The sequence below is a fragment of the Pseudonaja textilis genome, chromosome 11 (genome assembly GCF_049901715.1).
Source record: "Pseudonaja textilis isolate UNSWEBS1 chromosome 11, rPseTex1.2, whole genome shotgun sequence".
NCBI classification, from domain to species: Eukaryota; Metazoa; Chordata; class Lepidosauria; order Squamata; family Elapidae; genus Pseudonaja; species Pseudonaja textilis.
The window spans coordinates 6724505-6747195 of NC_142000.1; the positions used below are offsets into that span (position 1 = coordinate 6724505).

At 40.8% G+C, this 22691-nt stretch overlaps 1 protein-coding gene across 2 annotated transcripts in view; it reads right to left on the bottom strand.

The window, feature by feature from the left end:
• The window catches only part of PLCG2 (phospholipase C gamma 2), an 87710-nt gene that overhangs the window by 12265 nt on the left and 52754 nt on the right, over positions 1-22691 (bottom strand). For both annotated transcript variants that reach the window (XM_026714133.2, XM_026714135.2), the window contains exons 13-26: positions 21840-21960; positions 19467-19635; positions 15419-15523; positions 15177-15266; positions 13952-14130; positions 12255-12455; positions 9069-9188; positions 6996-7176; positions 5819-5887; positions 5587-5696; positions 4670-4766; positions 3607-3673; positions 1917-2074; positions 82-184 (exon numbers count right to left, since the gene is read on the bottom strand). In XM_026714133.2, the coding sequence (XP_026569918.1) occupies positions 82-184; positions 1917-2074; positions 3607-3673; positions 4670-4766; positions 5587-5696; positions 5819-5887; positions 6996-7176; positions 9069-9188; positions 12255-12455; positions 13952-14130; positions 15177-15266; positions 15419-15523; positions 19467-19635; positions 21840-21960 (1770 nt within the window). The remainder of the gene's footprint in view (positions 1-81; positions 185-1916; positions 2075-3606; positions 3674-4669; positions 4767-5586; positions 5697-5818; positions 5888-6995; positions 7177-9068; positions 9189-12254; positions 12456-13951; positions 14131-15176; positions 15267-15418; positions 15524-19466; positions 19636-21839; positions 21961-22691) is intronic.

Sequence of the window (22691 nt, forward strand, 5' to 3'; positions counted from 1 at the left end):
GACGATACACCTCTCTTCCCTAAACACAACAAATATTGTTTTGGGTTTAGCAAGCCAACCGTTGGGTTAAAAATGGTTTACCGAGATTGTCTTTGGTTTTGCTCATTGGTATGCAATAGATCACCAAATCAGATAACTCCATGGCAATTAACTGCTTCTTTTCCAAGTATCCTTTTAAAGTTTTCTGTTTTAAAACATAATAAAACAAGCAAAGTTCAGAGGATATATATTAGATTGTGGCAGTTACCCAACAGGAAAGGAAACCTCACAAAATCACTCAATGGAGGTGAACTTTAGGCTGGTTTCTCTTCTTCTACAGAAGATCTCCAAATATTTTAGCTACTACCTCCAACTATGAAATCTCACTCAACTGTTTTACCTTCTTTTTTTTTTTTTAAAAAAAGAACAAGTCCCTGTCAATATCTCAAAACATAAAAGTGTTCATACTATTTGATTTCCAGATAACCTAGTCAGAAATGCCACACTGCCCTTGTGTGATATGAATGACAATTGGAGGTAAAAGCTAATTTGGAAGAATAGAGTAATTTAAGGAACAATTGTGTGATGCTGAACCATATACAGGTAGTCGTCAATTTATAAAGAATTTGTTTAATGACATTCAGAGCCGTGGTGGTGTAGTGGTTAGAATGCAGTATTGCAGGCTACTTCTGCTGACTGCTGGCTGCCAGCAGTTTGGCAGTTCGATTCTCATGAGCTCAAGGTTGACTCAGCCTATCCATCCTTCCGAAGTGCGTAAAATGACCCAGATTTTTGGGGCAATAGGCTGACTTTATAAACCACTTGGGGATATAAAGCACTCTGAAGCTGTATATAAGGTTAAATGCTATTGCTATTGCCCATCCATCCATCCATCTATCCATGAATGATGTACAGTGGTTGCAATGCAGCATTGCAGCTAACTCTGCCCACTGCCAGGAGTTTGATCCTGACCGGCTCAAGGTTGACTCAGCCTTCCATCTTTCTGAGGTGGGTGAATTGAGGACCCAGATTGTTGGGGGCAAGAGGCTGAATCTGTAAACTGCTTGGAGAGGGCTGTAAAGCACTGAGATTGGTACATAAGTCTAAGTGCTATTGCCCTTCCATCCATCCATCCATCCATCCATCCATCCATCCATCATGTGCAGTGGTTGGAATTCAGTATTGCACGTTAACTCTGCCCACTGCCAAGAGTTTGACCCTAACCAGCTCAAGCTTGACTCAGCCTTCCATCCTTCTGAGGTGGGTAAAATAAAGACCCTGATTGTTGGGAGCAATAGGCTGACTCTATAAACCACTGAGCAATGTGAAGCAGTATATAAGTCTAAGTGCTATTGCCATTGCTATTCAAACTTACACTGGCACTGAAGAAAGTGCCTTACAGCCGGTCCTCACACTTAAAACCATTGCAGCGTCCCCAAGGTCATGTGATCAAAATCCAGACACTTGGCAACCGGAATGTCTTTATGATGGCTGCATGATCCCAGGGTCATTTGATCGTCTTTTATGACTTCCCAGCTGGCTTCCAACAAGAAAAGTCAATGAGGGGAGCCAGATTTATTTTAATGACTGGTTCATTTAATCAGCGGTAATTCACTTGTCAACCGTGGCCAAAAAAAAGGTTGTAAAATGGGACGTGAGTTACTTAATGCCCGTCTTGCTTAGCCACAGAAATTCTGGTCGTAAGCCGAGGGTTACTTCTAAGGAAAAAAGTCTGCAAAGGCGAATCTCTACTCAGCCCTTTGGTTACTGGCGTAACTGGTTGGAAAACTGATCTTTTCAACCCCTGCTGAAAGATCAAACATTTGAGCAATATATTTTATTTAAACGTACAAATTAAAAACCAACATAAACTAATGAAGCTTCAAGGCTGAACTGAATGGCTGAGCAGTACTTAGAGAGGGGGCCTGGGCGCCTACCTCTTCAACGGTTCTCCAGGTGATTTCTCTGATGCTCTGGAACCACTCAAACCATTCTTCTACTTTATCGGTGGCGAACTCAACAGGAGGATCTTCAAGATTCTTGGGCTCCAGGACAAAGACGAAACTCTTCCCGTGGTTCCCTTGAGGCATTTTCACTGTTGGAAATGAGACAACAGGAATTTACTCCACATTCCTCCAGCGAAACGTTCTACAAGGCCACTGGATTCCACAGGAGGCCTTGATTAGGCCATGAACTGTATCTTGTCTATCATGCCTTCAAAAGTTTCTTCATGGGGAATGCAATTATTAGCTTAGAAGCGTCCTTCACTCTCTGAAACTGCAAATGCAGTAAGGAAAAGCTACTGAGGTAAACAGATCAAAGATCTATTCAGATGGGGAATATAGAGAATACAGAATAACAGAGTTGGAAGGGATTTTCAAGGTCTTCTAGTCCTACCCTCTATTCAAGCAGGCAGCCCTATATAAACAAATAAAATTTATCAACAAATAAATGCTCTGTCTTACATATTGACAAAAAAATTAGAAAATAAAATACAAGCTGAATAGTCAAGACCTTGTTGATGACCTTTGTCAAGGACCTTGGAGTACTCATCTCAAATGGTCTAAGTGCTAGAGCCCACTGTAACTTCATAGCCAAAAAGGCATTAAGTGTTGTAAACCTAATCCTGTGTAGCTTTTTCTCCGGTAATATCACTCTTCTAACTAGAGCATACAAAACATTTGCTAGACCAATACTCGAATACAGCTCATCAGTCTGGAACCGTATTACGTATCTGATATTAATACAATTGAGAAAGTCCAGAAATATTTCACAGGAAGAGTTCTCCACTCCTCTACTTGTTGCAGAATACCTTATGCCACCGGACTTGAAATTTTAGACCTAGACAACCTAGAACTACGCCGCCTTCGGTTTGAACTAAGTACAGTACATAAAATTATATATTGCAATATCCTACCTGTCAATGAATACTTCAGCTTCAACCACAACAATACAAGAGCACACAATAGATGCAAACTCAAGGTAAACCACGCCAAACTTGATTGCAGGAAATACGACTTCAGCAACAGAATGGTCAATGTCTGGAATACTCTACCTGACCCTGTGGTTTCTTCCCCAAACCCCCAAAACTTTAACCTTTAGACTGTCAACTGTTGACCTCACCCCTTTCCTAAGAGGTCTGTAGGGGGCGTGCATAAGCGCACCAACGTGCCTACCATCCCTGTCCTATTGTTTCTTTTTTTTTCTTATTTGTATCCATTTCATGTATTCATAACCATGTTTATACTTACACCTGTTATCTAATAATCGCTTGACAAAATAAAATAAATAAAAAAATAAAAAATATTCCAGACAAATGGCAGTCCAATCTCTTTTTAAAAACCTCCAGTGATGAAACATCCACAACTTCTGGAGGTAATTCCACTGACTGGAAATTTCTCTATGGTTCTAGGTTGGAAGTCTCTTTCATAAGCTAGTTAGAAAATAATCAATGCTATTGCCCTTATGAAGGAGGAGGAGGAGGAGGAGGAGGAGGAGGAGGAGGAGGAGGAGGAGGAGGAGGAGAATCCTAAGTTTTCTGTTAGAACTACAATTTTTTTCCCTCCATGGCACCTATATTAATTCTAATTTAAGAAGCAAAAAAATTGGAGCCCAGCATCTACATACCCACTGTATATAAATTGAGATCCAGAATACCCCGACATAGTGATCCTAAAGGATTGTCCTCAAAGATCTGGAAAGAAAAGATTTGTATTTTACTACATAGGTTTTTTGTTAAAAAAAATTCACCTTCAGAAATAGGAGTACAATAAACACACCTGATTCCCGTGCATCCACTAAAATTCCAAAAGCCACATTTTGCAATAATAAATTGTCACCATGAAATTTATTTAATGGGAAATTGCTATCAATGATTTTAGCTTAAAGCTTTGGAGAAAATTTAGTAACAATTTTTTTTTGTTAACCAGACAGTTTAATAGTAAAGGGAGCACATATTTTAGATGGACATCTGTTAATTTGTCAGCTGTAAGGTTTTTACAATATTTTTCATGACCTCTAATCTTAACAGAAAATTAAAAATTAAAAAGCACAAATTAAAAAATAAAAAATTATATGTTATACTTGTCAATAGTCTCTGATTTTCCTACTATACATTTATTATTAATAGCATACAAATCAATATAAAAACAATTCTTAATATATGCAGTTTTTCTATTACTGGATAACATTAGCAAAGCAGAACAAAGAAAAAAATCTATTTACTGCCGACCTTACCCACCAATCTGTAATTATTCAGTTCTAGTGATTCTGATTATATTATATAGTTGTATAATCAACGTGCTATAGCTATAACTTTCTAGTTACTCAAATATCGATTGGTGTTAAGATTTTGCAGGTTTTTAAATAGCAAAAGTATTTATTGCTTCTCCACTTCTGTGAATGGATGTTATTCCCTGCTTTTGGCATGCAAAGTTTATATGTCAATATTAACATTTAATAAACAGAAAAGGTGTCCAAACATAAAAAGATACAGAAGGATTACTTTTACATAGAAAAGCATTAAGAAAAACATAGACTGATGTCTTATTTTGTTCATATGTGGAGCATAGTTGTGGCAGTAATTTTACAGGTAGAATCCAGATCCGGTTGCTGATAAATCCTTTTAATAGATTTGAGGAATTTCAAGAATACACTTTAACATGTAGATCATAACAAAAACTTTCCCTACCTGATTCTCAAGTTCTTCCATGCTGTCAGATGACATGTCCTCAACATAATTGGATGGAAAATAATGCTGGACCTTATATCCATAATCACCTTTCCACCTAAGTAACAAGGAGAAGGGTTGGGATTTGAATAATAAAAGTGACAACACACAAACTATCAATCAAATAATAGCAATATTCCAGTAGAATGCCTTGGAAATCTACAGAATGTCAAAAATGGGATGTCAAAGTATGAATTGCTTCATATTTCGTATATTTTCCTAGGTATTCTATGCAATGCCAAAAGGCAAAATAGAAAATACTTTCGCTAAAATGCAACTCTAAACTTCCTGGTTGCAAATAAGTAGGACAATACTCGTCTTGTTTTCTTTTCCAAGTAAGGAAGTCCTGTACATTATTTTGCATTTCTTCTTTCATTTTCATATATGTCTTTTCAATAAAAGGTTAGAGATCCTAACCCTTTTCATTACTCTCTTTTCATACTCTGCCTAAATACTGCACTTCTTGTCATTGTGCATAATGCCGAGGTAGCATACACAAGGCCTAGAGAAACTATATAATATATTAAAGTAACGTATTTCATACTTCACCTAAAAATGTCATGCATTCCATAGATTTCCTAGGCATTCTGTATGATGCCAGCTTTTCTCACATTGCTGGTAATGTATATAACAGCTTCAACAAAAGTAGGTCCTGAAAGGGCTTTTTTCAAGAGGCAACTGGACTGTCTTTATTTTTCCTTGAAGACAACAACTTCTCATCCAAGAGGCTTCTTCAGTTGCCTGAAGAACCGAAGGAGCTTCTTGGATGAGAAGTGAAACATCTTCCAGGAAAAACAACGTCCAGTTGCCTTTTCAAAAAGCACCTTTCCACAGACATTCAATAAAAGTACAAAAAAAATAAATAATCGAAATCTTACCAGCCACCACTTTCTTTGGAGACGTTATGAATTAAGGCTCCCCGACAAAATGTCAGTTCATCATCTCTCTTAGCTTGATAGTCATACAAGGCTTTAACCGTTCTCTGGGGCTTTGAGAAAGAAGCAATGGGAAAAAACATTTCAGATTTTTGACATTTGAATGGAAAAATGATAGATGAAGCATTATTAACTCCCCATTCTTTTTGTTAAGATCAAGAAGAATATCACTCACCACAGAAGGCGTTATTTCGGTGGGCTCCACATACATCTTGACTTCATATAAAGAGTTAGGATCTTTCTCCTAAATTGAAAAATCAGAATACATCTTATTACCATCAAAGTCTTGAGTCTTCAGCATGGCATCTTGCCTAGGTTAACATACAGCAACTGAATGCCAGAAAATCTACTGGATTTTCCCTTTCTCCCAACTTCTGAGATTTCCTCCTGACCCCCAAAAGTCCAGCGTTACTTTAGTAAAATTTTCGGGGATCTTTTTCGATATATGAGATAGCTAGAAAAGGGAAGCTTTCATAATGACTGATGATTTCACTGTGTTTATGATCTAGGTCTCTTTTCTTCTTTAGTCTCAAAAAAAGTACCTGACTTTATGAGCCGTGTTGTGTAAGTTGCCTCCTTAAGCTAAGCCATAATGGGATTGTGGGTCCCGATTGTGTTGTTTGATGGCAGCCACAGTGGTATGCAACACAAGAGAATGTCAACAGCCCAAGGTAGAATCATTCAACCATTATCACACATTTATTTTCTCATGCAGCCAGAAAAAGATTTTGCTTTATTTTTATGCGGTTGGGGTATAAGATGGTTGAGTCTCTTAATCAGAGTCTGAGGTTGGCTGGATTAAAATCTCCACTTTTCCTTAGTTCTAGGTTGGCTGTCTCCTTGATTGGTTTCCTTCCATTGCTACTTGTCCAACAGTTCTTGAAAGTTACGGTATGACCCATACGAGGCTTCCATAACCATAAGGAAGGCTGAGAAGAATGGAGGCCTTTGAACTCTGGTGCCGGAGAAGACTCCTGCGAGTGCCTTGGATTGCAAGGCCATCAAACTGATCAGTCCTAGAGGAGATCAACCCTGACTGCTCTTTAGAAGGCCAGATCCTGAAGATGAAGCTCAAAAGAAGGAAGAAGGACTCGCTGGAGAAGAGCCTGATTCTGGGAAAGATTGAGAGCAAAAGAAGAAGAAGGGGACGGCAGAGAATGAGGTGGTTGGATGGAATCACTGAAGCGGTCGGCGTGAGCTTTAATGAACTCCAGAAGATGGTAGAGGACAGGAAGCCCTGGAGGAACATTGTCCATGGGGTTGTGATGTGTCAGACACAACTTCACGACTCACAACAACAACAAGGCTTCCGTAAGTGGCTTTTAGCACCCTCCTTAAAAAGAGAGACCTACCATGCTGTAACGCTCCAGAAGTTCCTCGGTGACCGGATATCGCAGCCTCATCTTCCTATACAGGGGGTGCTTCTCATAGTAGTTCACCAGCTCCACTAAACTCTCAAAATAAGCAGAGGTTCCCAAGACAAAGAGACGGCCTTCTTGCTTAATTCGGCAATGCTTCACTTTCCCCTCCGCTCTGTTTGAAGAAACAAGAAATGGCCCCCCTTTTTTTAAAAAAAAAAGCAATCTAATGCGTGAGCAGGAACGGCCCTCAGAATTCCAGTTTGTTTATTTATTTAATTTATACCCACGTCCTTTAGTATTTTTTTTTTACAAGTAACTCAAGAAGGCAGAGAGGATCCAACACGACTTCATCCTTCCATTTGTTTTCCCCCTACAACTATTCTGTGTGATGGGGTGTGGGGAGAGAGAGAGAGAGAGAGAGAGAGGAGGGAGGGAGGGAGAGAGAGAGGGAAAGGGAAAGAGAGAGAGGGAAAGGGAAAGAGAGAGAGGGAAAGGGAGGTAAACTGGCCCAAAGTCACCCAGCTGACTTTCATGGTTAAGGCAGGACTAGAACTCATTGTCTCCTGGTGATTGGCCCCCAAGTCAGACTTTCACATCTTTGGCCTCCAAGTCAGACTTTCCCAACAGAGTTTCACAGCTAAGGCAGGACTTGAACTCACAGTCTCCCATTTTCTAGCCTGGTGCCTTCATCACTGGACCAAACTGGCTCTCTGTTTGACTGAGCCTTTGCAAACAGAGATGTTTGATTGTTTATGGATGGCTCCATTTCCTGGCATCTACAGAAGAGGCATGCAATATTTGCGAAGGGAGTATTAGAGGATCTGTTGACCCTTTGAGGTAGACCAGACAACAAGCACAACCCTGAGTACTGACACTATCCTTATTGTACGGTTACTTTAACAGAATCTTGAAAGTCTGAAAGACCTTCTCTTTACTTTCCAGAAAACTACAGATGGTCCCTGCTGAGACATCTGATGTCCTTTTTTCCTTCTGTGAGTGGAAATACCATTTGAGTGACAGTTGTCTAGATTAAGATTCTTCCTCCGTCCCCCAAGGTCATTCCCATAGACCATTATAAGGTCTTCTTCTCCAAAAATGTTTCCATTCTCCTGGCTTTACACTCAGCCTCCAAACCCTTTCCTACCACACTAAATAATAGGGTTCATCCTTCTTCTTTTCCTACTGGCAGGTGGGACAACCTGGATGGGTAATTATTAGCCATGTTTCTCAGGTTCCATCTTAACAGGCTTGGACTGAACTAGGTGAAAACAAAAGGGCTTGAGCCATGGTGGCACAGTGGTCAGAATGCAGTACTGCAGGCTGACTCTGCTGACTGCCAGCAATTAGATCCTGACCGGCTCAAGGCTGACTCAGTCTTCCATCCTCCGGAGGTGGATAAAATGAGGACCCAGATGGTTGGGGGCAATGTGCTGACTCTGTAAACTTAGAGAGGGCGGTAAAGCACTATGAAGCGGTATATAAGTCTAAGTGCTATTTTCCTTCCTTCCTTCCCATCCATCCTTTCTTCCTTCTCTCCATCCATCCATCCATCCATCCACCCATCCAGTATTGCAGGCTGACTCTGCCCACTGCCAACAGTTCGATCCTGACTGGCTCAAGGTTGACTCAACCTTCCATCCTTCTGAGGTGGGTCAAATGAGGACCCAGATTGTTGGGGACAAATATGCTGACTCTTAAACTGCTTAGAGAGGGCTATAAAGCACTGTGAAGCGGTATACAAGTCTAAGTGCTATTGCTACTTTCAATTTTAAAGAAGAGAGAATCTGCTAGGCTTAACCTGAGCCTTACCCATCTCTGCAACTTTGAGGGCTGATTAACGGCATTCAAGAACCCATGAAACTCAAGAATCCATGAAACATGACGCTATTGTCATCCAGTTAATCTAACCAAGTCAAGAAGGCTCTTTCGAAGCGTATGCAGTAATAGATGAATTAGTGCTTCGGAGACCCCAAGATTCTTCATTTTCTGATCTTCTTCTGCGAAGTCAACCGCAAGGACACTCTGAAAATTTATCTAATCATCACCCGATAGGTCATATCTTACCTGAAAGTTATGGCATAGGAATCCAGTTCATCTCTCTTCCTTATCAGGAAGGCTCCATCCCGTGGAATCCGCATCAGCATGTCTTCTGCTTCTCCACGACTCAGGTTGCTGTAATACCAACTAACAGAGGAAAAAAGGTATTGTAGTTTCAAAAAAACATAATCTCATGAAGATGTAGTTTCAGACACCAGATGGTGAAAAGAGGACATGATTCCTTCTTTCTGCAATCAACAATGACTCCTGTTGGGTTTCCCTACCAGCTCAATTCCAGCTTAGCTGAAGAGAAAAAAAAAACTTACCCGCCATAAACCCAATTTCCAAGGTGTAGGCAGAAGAACTGCAAGAGTTAATTTGCAGCAGTTTCAGAAGTGGAGACAGAAGTAGCACTGCAAGAGTTAATTCACAGCTTTAAAGAGAGGCCCCAATGAAAACACAAGCCTGGAAGGTCATGGCTATCCTCATTACCCGGGATATACTGTAATATGATTTAGCATAGTGGTCTCCAAACTTGGCAACTTTAAGACTTTTTTGGACTTTTTTGGACAGAATTCCCCAGCCAGTATGGCCGACAGGAATTCAGGGAATTGAAGTCCACAGGTCTTTAAGTTGCCAACTTTAGAGACACCTTATTTCGCAGAAAGACAAGCATAGGGCGATGTAAGCTCCTACTTCCATTCTGACCTTATTGTTTTGCCTTGGAAGCATGTTTTATTGGAATTCAGCTAGAAAGTAACTTCTGAGAAGATACTGGCTTGTGAATCTGCTTAAAGACTCCAACCAAGCATTGGGCAGATAAGTTGCACAAGCTTCAGAATTTCCATCTTTTCCCTAAAATCAGATCCTCTGACCTCAGGGACTGGAACAGGTAAAGATTTAAACTAGTGGCTGGGAGATAGAAAGCTGTATCAAGATTGCTTCCCTACAAGTCCCAAAACATGCTACAAAATTTAGGCGACCAAGCTAATTTTGGAGCCTGTTTAATTTTGGTTTGGGGAACCAAAACAATAAAATATTTGGCACTCTAACGTTATGTCTAGTTTACTTCAGACCTTTTACAAATTGCAATCAAAAGAGTCTAAGGCATCTTTTCTTGTGTCCTAAAACAAAGAAACTGCATTTTCCCCTATCTCTGGAGCTGCTAAAATGAAGGTTTGATTCCTCCCTGGTCATGCCACAGAGGAAACAGGGCCCATCCTTCCTTTGAGTTCATGACTTGGTTGGCTTTGCAAAGAACTGAGTGAAAGTATTAGCAATTGAAAGAGATCTCCATGGAAATGAATCTTAAGTACCTTTAGCCACTCTGCATGTAAAAACCAACCCCCCTAAAGAGGGAATCTACATCTGTAAGGAAACCCAGCCTGTTGTTTTAACTTTGTTTGCAAAGCTGGAGAGACATTCCCCTTTACTGGAATTTAGAGGCAGTCTCAAGTCTATATTCCTCAACGAAGGGAAATCGCCTGATCACAGTTTGCTCCAAACATTAGTTTAAATCACAGCATCCTGTGATGACGACTCTTCAAAGCATAACTGCCTGCAATCAAGCTACCTGTTGCAGCACCCTCTAGTGGCCAACCAGTGCACTGCACCAGCGTCTTCCAGACCTTGCAACGCACCCCAGTGGCCAACATGTGTATTGCACCAGCTCTCTTCCAGAGCTTGCAACGCACTCTAGTGGCTAACCAGTGTACTGCACCATGATAGCAGACTTCCAATATTTGAGAAAAGAGGTGGCCGACCTATTCTCCCAAAGGCAGAACAAGAAGTAATAGATGAAACAAATCAAGGATAGAAATCATCAGAATAAACCGAAATTTCCTGACAGTGAGAACAATTATCAGTGGAACAGCTTGTCTCAGGAAGTTGTGGGAGCTCCATCACTGAAGGCTTTTAAGAAGAGATTGGACAACCATTTGTCTAGAATGGTATAGGGTCTCCTGCTTGAGCAGGGGGTTCGATTAGAAGACCTCCAAGGTCCCTTCCAACCATTGTTCTGTATTATTCTGTAATCCTCTGTCTTAACGGAATGTTTCTCCATCTAAAACAGGGGTGTCAAACTTGCTGCATCACATTGCTGTCCGCAATGTTTTCCCCTTCGCAGAGCTGGGGTGGGTGTGGCCTGCGCATGAGGCATCTGGGCCACAGGCCGCAAGTTTGATGATCTAAACCATTCCATTCCAAATAGGCACTCCTTGGACAAAATGGGTGCCTCAGAGCCAGGAAATTACTCATCCCTTCCTTTGAGTAAGAGGACAAGTGTCAGGATTCCATCAGTTACCCCAATTAAATCATGAGTCTCGAGCCAAACTTCCAAAACTTCGAAAGGATTTATTGGGAGTTCATGTGTCCAGCACTGCCTGGGTGTAGTCGACTCTGAGACACATAATTCATTGTCACCCTTGACCCTGGTTTTCCCCCCACTCCCTGGGTGTATCATAATTCATACTCTCCAATGGATCACATCCATAGCCAAGAGTCATCAATCATGTTCTCCAGTTAGATTTTTGCATGGCAGAAACTTCAATCACCTAGTTACTATCTTTGAAAAACTATTAATGGAATGTACTTTCGATTTCCAAGCTGCTCTTTCAAACCCCTTTTCCCCCCTCCCTTTCTGTTGGCAACTCTAAAAAGACCGTAGAAATATTTTATGAGTTGACAACAAGGGTGTGTTGAAATGTTATTATCTCTCCCTCAGACACCACACAGATGCAAGAGAGACAGGCAAGCGGACAAGGCTGTGGCTTGCACCTCATATGCCTATGCCAAGACGCTCCACCAAGCGCCATTCCTCAAAATTTTCTCAGAGACAATAAAGCCAACCCAAGAAAAAGACAGCAAAAAGTAAAGTCGGGTAAACTGCAACAGAGATGAAATCCATAAACAGCAAACGATAAAAGGAGTGAAAGTAAGGCAAGGGAATCCTGCTCAATTAACACCCCCTGTTTCTCTCTTGGTCAAGGGATTATTTTAGGGCAACTATTCCCAGGAAGTTTGCAGCTGTTTCCAGACTCCTGAGGTCAAACTGGCTATTCAAGCCATAATTTCAACACCACGGTCAGCTCAGCTGACTTTCCTTGTTTAAATCAAATTCTCCATCAGCCACCATAGCAAAGACCAACAGAAAAGCTTCGGCATTAAAAATAGCATTTCACCCCGCCCTGGAATTTCCTCTTGACTCCAACGTACTTCTTAGATTTGTGAGGTTTGGGATTCGGGACGGCGTCAGTCAAACGGAGCTCAAACTCAGCGCACCGTAAATGGGCTTCTTTGTAATGCTGGATTAGGTCAGAAATGCTGTCAAAGGTGAGGTTATTGGTCAGGTAATATTTTATGCTGTCTCCATCCGTAGAAGACCGAATGTGGCAGTGTTGGACTCTACCTGATCTCCTAGGAGAAACGAGGGAAAAAAACAAAAGTTTTTTTAAAGAAGTCTTGTTCTTCTTTTAGTTTGTGAACTGCAACTGTTTGCGTTAGGAAAAGAAGATTGATGGAGTCTCCTCAATTATGCAAATAGGAATAAGACAGAAGGGTCCTTGGTGCTCTCTTTCATTATTCAACTGGGTAATATCATCAGTGCTAGAAGGGAGGAGGGTTTGGGAGGAGGAGGAGAGTGCTTCTGAGCTTGGTTGTTTTCTTGCAGACATTTTATTACCAAATTAGGTAACACCATCAGTGCTAGAAAGAAATGGGGCTTGTTTATATATCAGTGGCTTGTCCTTTCAGTTTTGGTGGGAGTGTTGTTTTCTTCTTTGTAATTCCTTCTTGATTAGGCTGTGTATTGTTGTGTCTGAGTCAGTAGTTCCTTGACTGGGGTAAACAGAGAGCAAACCCCATTCCTTTCCAGCACTGATGATGTTACCTAGTTTGGTAATTAAACGTTTGCAAGAAAGCCACCAAGCTTGCAGAGCAGCAAGGACCCCAACCATTCAACCTGTGTACAAATATTCATTTTAATGATGTAGAGGTAATTCTTGACTTATGACCTTAACGGAACCTTTCCATCATGGTTGTAACTCATGGCGATGATCCAGAATCTGATTTTACAACCTTTTTTTGTGGAGATCGTTAAGCAAACCATAATTCACTATGGGCTGCTTTTGGGGAAAAAAAAAACAGAAGTAAAATGCCAATTTTCGGCAAAAAGTAGGCTGGTTGGTCGACTTGAAGTCCAGACATCTTAAGTTTGAAAAAACACTGCTTTAAAGTGTTTTAGCTCCTTAGACGTGCTTCGAAGACAGCCAAAACGTTAGAACAAGTTCAGGAAACAGGTTGCTTAGTCCCTAAACAATCAACTCATCTAAATCAGGATCTTTGTTTTTCCACTTCCAATTATGTATAACATTTCAAAACAGGATGACAACGGGAGCAGAATTTGGGCACTGGTGGAACCATTCATGGATTATATTCAGCCTCACTACATTCGCTCATGTCATCAACAGTAATTTTAGTACATCTCCCCCCCACGCTCAAAATGCATCTTTTTCCAATGGGAAAAAAACTAGATTTGTACACCAAAACAGGAAAAGTGGTAAAGGTTTCCCTTGCACATACCACGTGCTAGTTGTTCCTGGCTCTAGGGAGCGGTACTCATCTCTGTTACAAAGCCGAAGAGCCAGCGCTGTCCGAAGACTTCTCTGTGGTCATGTGGCCCACATGACTAAACGCCGAAGGAGCACAGAAGGCTGTTACCTTCCCAGCAAAGTGTTCCCTATTTTTCTACTTGCATTTTTACATGCTTTCGAACTGTTCGTTTGGCGGAAGCTGGGACAAGGAGCCAGGAGCTCACACTGTCACCTGGCGCTAGGGATTCAAACCGCCAAACTGCCGACCTTTCTGATCGACAAGCTCAGCGTCCTTAGCCACTGTTCCAAATTAGCCCTTACCAGAACGAGAGGGTGTAATCGTTTGGGTAGGCTTCACTCTCCCTGACCAAGAAAGTCCCATCTTTGCCGCCCATTTCGGCACAATATTCCTGCAGCAGCTTTTCGGCTGTGGTCCTCCCTTCTGCCATCTTCCCATGGAACCATTTCTCACCGTAGTGTAGCTCCGTGCTTTTCACTTCCTAAAATATAACAAAGAATATTTCATCCGTCTTCAATTTGGCATTACAACTGATCACGTATAGCTCGTCCTTAACTTATATCCGCAACTGGGATTGGTTACTAAGTGATGTAGTTGTTAGGTGAGTCATCATATGACTGGATCGGATTATTTTTTTATTACATTTATTAAGTGAATTACACGGGTAAGTAGATCTGGCTTGGTTGCCAAGCACCCAAATTGCAATCATGTTACTACAGGGGTGGTGCGATGGTTGTACCTTTGAAGTGACTTTTTCCAAGAGCAGTGTAACTTTGAACCATGGGTACATGAATGTAAGTCAAAGTGTCAAGTTTGAAGCACGCTTATGCTGTTGCAACTACTATCGCTTCTCAACTTGCCAACGAACCAGGAGGGAGGGAAGGGTAAAATGGAATGTAGACTCCAGACACCAAGAAGACAAATCCTGAGAGCCAAGGACACTTCAGCAGGTGTTTGGAAAACCCAAAGACACTTTCTCATAACAATAAAATGACACTCATTTGGACAATATCACTGCACTATTAGAGGGAGGGAAAATTCTATATTCTAATTATGGGGGATTGTGTGGGAATTAGCCAGAGCTGTTTTTGCCTTAATTAGTGCCAAAATGATGTACTCAGTAAAGTTTTGTGTTAAGAGATTGGATTGTCTTGATTGTGTTTGCTTGGTTGGGTTCATCAGTTGGAACATTGACACAAAGATTACCTGTACTCACAAACAGCTTGGCCCGATTTGATAGGATTAATAGTTTGCCTATCATTTTCACTGCTGGTTGAAATACCGCCCACCTCAGCAGAAGGGTAGTTGCTGGCTAGCTTTGATTTAATTTGATTGATTTAATTTCAATTTTTTGATACAATTTTAATATTTTTACTTAAGTTTAGATTTAATTTTAATGTTTGATTTAATTTTAAGTTTTGGTTCAATTTTGATTTAAATCTTCCAGAGTTGCTTGATGTCAGGTGGCATGTAAATTTAATAAAAAGTAAGATAAAGTAAAATACATAAGTTTACGAGTTTACATACCCTTGATGGTTCTTCTTCAGCATTCTGTTCTATGTCATCACTGAAGGACAGCTTTCCACTGGCTATGGCACAATAATGACGAGTCCATTTCTACAAGGCCAAAAATAGTATAAAGACAAGTTTGTTCCCAAATCAGAAAAAGATAGCAATAAACTGTTTAATATATCTCTTTCCCTCCTCATTTCTCCGTGATGAATGCCAGCTACAAAGGAACTTCTGTGCCAAGTAGGAGCATTGGTTACCTGGTCAATGGTGTCCCACATGTAGAGTTCCCCTTGTTGCTTCTTTTCCTCTTTCTTATCTTCTGTGTTCACATCTACATCACCTTTGGGTCCCAATTTTTTATGCTGAGGTAAATGAAGAAAGCAATGATGAGAAACGAACACCTTGGATGAGTTCTCCAAGACTTTTCCCTTGAGTTTTTGCTCTAAACAACATCCTTAAAGAAGACAATGCCCTATTCAAAGAACATGAGAGTTTTCTACTCCATGTCCAAAGGCCAACTGTTTCCTCACTTCACTTTCCTGTGATAATAACTAACTTCTGATTATTTACGCTACTCCTTCACTGTTGACTAAGAAAGACAGTATTTGATGACCAATTTGTAGCATAATTTAAGGGGTGGCACTTAATGTATAAACACTATCTATATGTAGATATGAAGTATCATTTTCTGTAGGGTTTGAGTGGGCTCTGAGGTAATTTTCATCCTTGGCAACTTTTCTTAGTTAAATTTTTGGATGTGGTGTGCCACCATTTTCTTTCTAGGACCGAGAAAGAAGAACCGGCCCAAGGTCACCCAATTGGTTTTTGTGTCTAAGGGGGCCCAGACCCCTGGTAGCCCTGTTTCCAGCCTGGTCCCTTTAACCAGAACACCAAACGGGCTGTCTTATTTGGGTTGGTCTTGACTTCTGGTGATGTTGTGGTTCGCCGGCAGCAGGTGCGGACGGCTGAGGTCTTGGAGAGCAAGGACTCAGATCAGGGGCCCGCATGTGATGCAGGGATGGGTTCAGGACCATCAGGGAGTGGAATGCTGCCTTTGAAGATTGTGGAGGCTGGAAGCAGTGATGAAGAGGTTCCCGAGGAGCCTGTGCCCAGTGTGTGTGCGTACAGGGCTGCTCGAAGGAAAGAGCAGCTACAGCAGCACAGGCAACTCAGGAGTAAGGCTGCAAGGTAATGGCCTTTCACTGAGAAGATAAAAGCCAGCTGAGAAACCACAGTTCTTTGCAGAAAGCAAAGAAGTTTGATACTCGAGCCTGGTGGACATTAGGAATATCCGAGTTAGTGTTGGAGACTCTTTGTTGTTTAAGAACTTTATCTGTTGTTCTTGGCAGCCTTGCACAACCTTGGCAAGGCTCTTTCTTATCGGAGCTAATTAGTTGGAAGCAACCTTTTATCTGTGAAGAACCAGGATTCGTAAATGAAACAGTAAAAGGTTGTGCAGTTACTTTTGTCTTGTGCAGTGATTCCCTTAACAACTGGAACAAGAAAGGTTGCAAACTCACTTAACAACTGTCTTGCTTAGCCATGGAAATCTGGGGCTCCATTGTGGTTGCAAGTCAAGGACTATCTTTGGAATAAGGAAAGTTTCCAATCTAGACATATAAAAGCGAAATGCCACTCACGCCATCATCACAAAATCTCCAGAACCGTAAAGCCTACAAACTTGAAATTTGGCACGTATGTTCATCTTGGCTTCTAGATGCTCACTAAAATAGGATTTTTCGAATGACCATCACAGCATTAGTATTTCCTATGTTATTATTAACACGCTCTGATGCTAAGGAGTTCTACTCCCCCTCCCCACCTGAAAAGAAATCTGTTCCAAATGCAAAATGCGAGCAGAGGAGTTTCAATTTCAGTTTCAGAGAAGCAAGCAGCTTTAGTACAGAACAGTTGAGCTAAGCTACGCCCAAGCTCCTTGCTGTCTCCTTCTTGCTCACACAGCAAATACTGCTTCAATTTCCAAAGCAGCCCTCAACTCTCTCACACACACACTGACAGGATGCTAGCCAGATGAATACCGATGGATGCTGGTAGGCAGAGACAGAATTAATTTTTTCCTTATTTTCCTCCCCCAAAACCAAGTCCAACCACAATAGTTTCGAGCTAGTATTCAATAAATTGGTTTTATCTTCACTCACATGTATTTCTGTTTTAAATTGTTTTGATTATCCTACCTAACTGATTAATTCTAACCACAGAAATTAACTATGGGGGGGTCTAAATTGTTCAAGAAACCTACACAGATTGTACTGAAGACCAAAGTCTTTGCCTAAAACCTCAGTGTATACAGTTTACTTGCTTTGGAAAATTTCAAGTTTCCATGACTGAGGATCGCTGGCACTCGAGCTTAATATTACAATAGTGCCTGATGCTCAACAATTCAACTTTGAAACACACAAATGCAAAAGTCGGTTTCCTTTGCTACTCCCCAGTGAAATTTGTCTGTATTTCCAGGATTTGTTCACGAGGAAGATCAGCCTGCCAAGATGTACACCTGCTTCACTGCTCGGAATTATTAAGCACAAGATTAATTGTTTTACGGTAGGCGCTAGTTAGGAATGAAATTGTTCTAATGAATGGTTAATTCTGATCTGGATGAAAGCTGGCTGCTAACGGTAGCAAATGTAAGGCGTACCGCTTCTGTTGAATGTTAACCCTGTACTATTTGTATTAGATTAATATCTCACATGTTTTATTGTACTGTGAGTTATACAGAGTTTGTAGGTCAGTGTATATTCTCCCCTTTATCAGAGAGATTGCCAGGGAAGGCAGACAATGTTTATGTAGGCTTTCTCCTCCAGGACTCAAACCCAGCTATTACGCGTGCAGTGGCAAAATTCTGTGTTGCTGCAATGTCTACCAGAAAAAAAAATTTGGTTACAGAATTTTAGCTGTCAACTTGTGCCAATTTTTTGGAGATATATCTAACAATTTTTGGAAAAAGATATTTTACTCACATACTTATCAGCTCTCCACTCACATAAACCAGGGAGTGACCCTAACTAACTGTTCGAGAACATGTATTTTCTTAACAGGGATACTATTAATGTACTATAATGAGTCAATTCTATTTTTTTATATACTGTCAATAGTCATGTCTATTGCTGGTTTAAGACCATAATAATGTTCTGTTCTGTTCTGGTTCTTATTCCTATTCTATTCTATTTCTATTTCTTATTCTATTCTATTCTTATTCCTATTCTATTATACTTTATTCCTTCTGTATTCTGTTCTATTCTATCATATTCTATCCTTCATTCATATTCTATCCTATCCTATCCTATCCTATCCTATCCTTCATTCATATTCTATTCTATTCTATTCTATTCTATTCTATTCTATTCTATTCTATTCTCACAATATTTAAAAAAATAATGCATTTGCTGGAAAAGAGAAAGACTTCTGAATAGTAGAAAGCCAACAAAATCCAAAAGCTGAAGAAGAGAAATTAAAGAAAAAAAAATCTTGGGGCATTTCCTAAATCTTATACTTTCTATCACCCAGTGTGATGCCCAAAGGGGCGTGGCACAAAGGCAACACAATCAAATAAGCAAGAAGTGTCCCTTTATTATCTCCAACTTTGCTCCCAATGTCCAGTTATCTTTGGCTGGAGAAAAAACTCTCCCAAGAACAGTCTTTAAGTGGAGGAAATTCAGTCCGAAAACAAAGTACATACAAACTGTAAATAAAAATCCACACAAACTACGCTGCAGCAATTAACTGGACAGGGCAGGAGAAGGAATTGCAGACTTGAAAGTCCAGCAAAGCACACACAATTGGGAAGACGCCAGGAACCCAAATAAGCCTCGACAATACCAGATAAATCATGATTCACTCTCAACAGTTTGCTGTGCACAGCTCCCCTTTTTAAACGCTGTGTCCCCAGCTTCAGCTAATGAAGGGAATCAGGGCCCTTTCCTCCCCCATAAGCCATGCAACCCACATTGCTCCCTTCTCTGTTCCTCCCAGCGTGCCCTAGGATGAAGAGGGCATGGACTTGGTTCATCCTCTGAACTCCCTCTCCCTTGTTATACCTCTCCCCTGCTCTGCCCAGCCAGACTTTGCCCTTCCCCAGTTTCTTCCACAACCAATGGAGCCCCACTCCCATTCTCTGTCAGCTGCTCAGCCTCCCTTCCAAATCAGATTCCGACAGGGGCGTGACACCCAGGGAGAAAGTTCTCAACAACAGGAAACCTCACTTCCCTTCAAGAGAGCAAGACAAGAGGAAGACAACTGCATCCGTGCATTTTATTACATTTTTTTTTACTGCCAAATCAAACTTACTTTGATGATGATCTTCCCTTTCAACTGAGTTGGGGATGGGAGCTGATCAGCACTGGCTTCCACGGGCTTTGCTAGAAGCTGGTCTCCAAACACTTCCCGGAACACCTTTGCTATGTAGCGCTGCTGCTCCACATTGCAATGCTCTTCGATTGACAGGATCACTGGGTAACTTCAGAAAAAAGAGAGACACACTCACCAAGAGGGTAATAAGATTTCCCTTGGGTCCATCATGACTTTGGTAGGCTAGAGCAATGGTTACCAACCAGTGGGCCGGGGACCACTGGTGGTCCTCAAGAAAATGTTGGTGGTCCGCAGAGAAATTTCAACCCCGAAGCAATTAATCCAAGCTGTGCGGGAACACAAGGCTGCGCCGCCCACATGGCCCGTGGGAATATAAGGCTTGCATCGCTTGCATTGTGAACAACACGAGGTAGTGAGGGAGGGGGGGAAGGGCGGGGGGGGGACTTGCCCCACTCACCCCACATGCCTCGCCTGGCCACCAGGCTGCTTCTTTCCGCTTCTTTCTTCTGCTTTTGGCTGCACGCAAGAAAAGCAGCAAAAGTCTTTCTTTCTCTCCTCCAAATTCCACCAGAAATGAGACTTTGGGACCCTGCAAGGTATCCTGCTCCAAAAGGCTGCGCCGGCAAAGACTCATTTCTGGCAGAGTTTGGGGGAGAGAGAGAGAAAGACTTCTGCTGCTTCTGCTGCTTTCTTTGCATGAAGCCAAAAGTCTCTGTCTCTCTGTCTCTCTCTCTCTCTCTGTGTCTCTCTTTCCCCCTGAGAACGGAGCTGGAGACGGTATCCTGCAATCCCAAATAATGAATGATTGATTGGTAGGAAAATGGGGTGGGGAATTTACCTGCAGACTTTTTTGGGAATTTTCCCAGGGTCTCTGGTCCGCGGGATTTAAAATTATGAGTTTGGTGGTCCCTGAGGTCCAAAAGGTTGGTGACTCCTGGGCTAGAGTTTAGTCCAATGTTTATGGAGGTTCTCAATTATCCAGGTCATGGTTGTTCCAAAAATGCTTTTACCAACAGGCAACTGGACTTGCTGAGTTTTTTTCTTTGAAAACATTTTGCTTCTCACCCAAGAGGTGAGAAGCCAAAACCAAAACATTTTCAAAGAAAGAAAAAAACCAAGAAAGTCTGTTGCTTTTTGAAAAAAAACCATCTTTGGGTTTAGCTTAGTGTTTCTTAAACTTCACAAATTTAAAATGGGTGGACTTCAACTCCCAGAATTCCCCATCAGGCATGGCTGGCTGGAGAATTCTGGGAGTTGAAGCCCACCCATCTTAAAGTTGTCAAGAGTGAGAAATATTGGTTTAGTCGTTGTAAGAATAGGCCCTGCAAACCTTGAATCCTATAGCTAATCAACTTGGAAAGAGCTCCGGAATGTGAATTAATTCTACTTTATTTTAAGGCTATATCAACAGACTCTTGCAAAGCATACAAAAATAAAATGCCCGTTTTCCATGTTATCAAGGGGAACTACCTACAAATTTCTTGCTGTCTCTTTTACAGCCTGGTAAGATAAGGAAGCTCCTTTCTGGATTTCTTTCTCTGCCTGTTATGCAGTTGTGGGCTAGACACTTTCTTATCTAATTGTTCCCAAGCAGCAGCTCCTTCCCTACTCTGCCAAGGTCATTCTCACACATAGTTGGAATTGCATGTAAATTGAAGAAATATGGTAAGTGGGCTTTGAATCTGTTTGCACATTTGACAGTTCTTTACTAACAGAGCCAATAAACTGTTCATAATTGGCCACTTATCTATTGGCAATTAAATTTAATCTTCCACTGTGAGTCATATGACAGCTGAATTCCCAGAACTGGTGCTCTTTATACCAATGTGGCCCAGAGGAAATCAAATAAAGCTTTTCTAGCAAAGCAAGTTTAATCATTTATTTAGTGTACGGTTATCTACAGAGGTCCTGCAAACCCTGATATACAATGCTAATAAAACACACTGTACATACAAATATAACTTTAAATAAAGCATCAACAAATATACACACAGAAAGACATACAGATAGAAAGAATGTGGCAATACAATAGATTAGATAAAATATTAAAATAAAACTATGATAAAATCACTATATGGCACCATAGTTGCAATAGGATAGATGTTATAATTAATTAAATTAAGTAAGTTACTTAAAACAATTGAAAATAGCCAGGAGATCAACCTGGATTCTGCAAATAGGAATTTTGTGAAATCTCTTCTAGTCTGTAAGACAATGTTTTGAATGGCAAACACACTTGAAAAGTAAGAACAAAGAGGGGAGTAGTGGAATTCAAAATATTGCATTTATTTTTGCAGCAGAAAATTCTGAAAAGCATTATTCTGTGGGTAATTAAAAATAATTAGCACTTACTCAGATGCTACAAATGCATAGTCGTTAATTGCCTGCACAACATCATCAAATTTAATTTTGGTGGTTCGTGTCCATCCATGATAAATAATTGGTTTTCCGTCTGGACCATCCCAGCAATCCACTAATACAGCCAACAAAAAGTAAAACATTTAATTGCAACAAAGGAAATATAAAGTTAAATATTGATAGAAGAGAACATCTGTAGCTCAGGGTTGAACTGTCAGATCCGTGACACTCTCTGAGCTTGGTTTTTTTGCAGATGTCTTGTTACCCAATCTAACTAAATGTAGCACTGATGACATTACCTAGTTGGGTAATGAGATGTCTGCTATAAAACTACCAAGCTCAGAGAGCACCAAGGACCTCAAAGTTAAATATTTAATGGCCCAGTAAGTAAATGAAAAGTTGAGTGACAAATTAGATACTTATCAGCTATTAATTTTGAAATGCAATGCAACTAATGGGGCATCAAAGAGCTAGAAGCTAAGAATCCTGGAAAGGAAAGTCTTATCATTTCTCTTCTACCTCTTTGTGTCAGCCAGGTGATTTTAGATGAAGGATTTCATATTTGAAGAACAATAACAATAACAACAACAACTCAGCAACATAACACAGAGTGCAAATCTGGATCTGAACTACAAGTTTCTGTGCCTGACAATCTGCTTTTTTGAACCACTATTTTGATAAAACTTGTTTCACTAATCAAAACAAGAAACCCCAGGGTTAGTTCCTTGATATACAAGATAAAGAAGCAGTGCAAAAGCATTCACTACAGTGGCTGCCGAGTCCAGAGAAATTCAACAGGAAATTCATAAGAACGGATAACAATTCGTTTATTTTAATAGACAACTC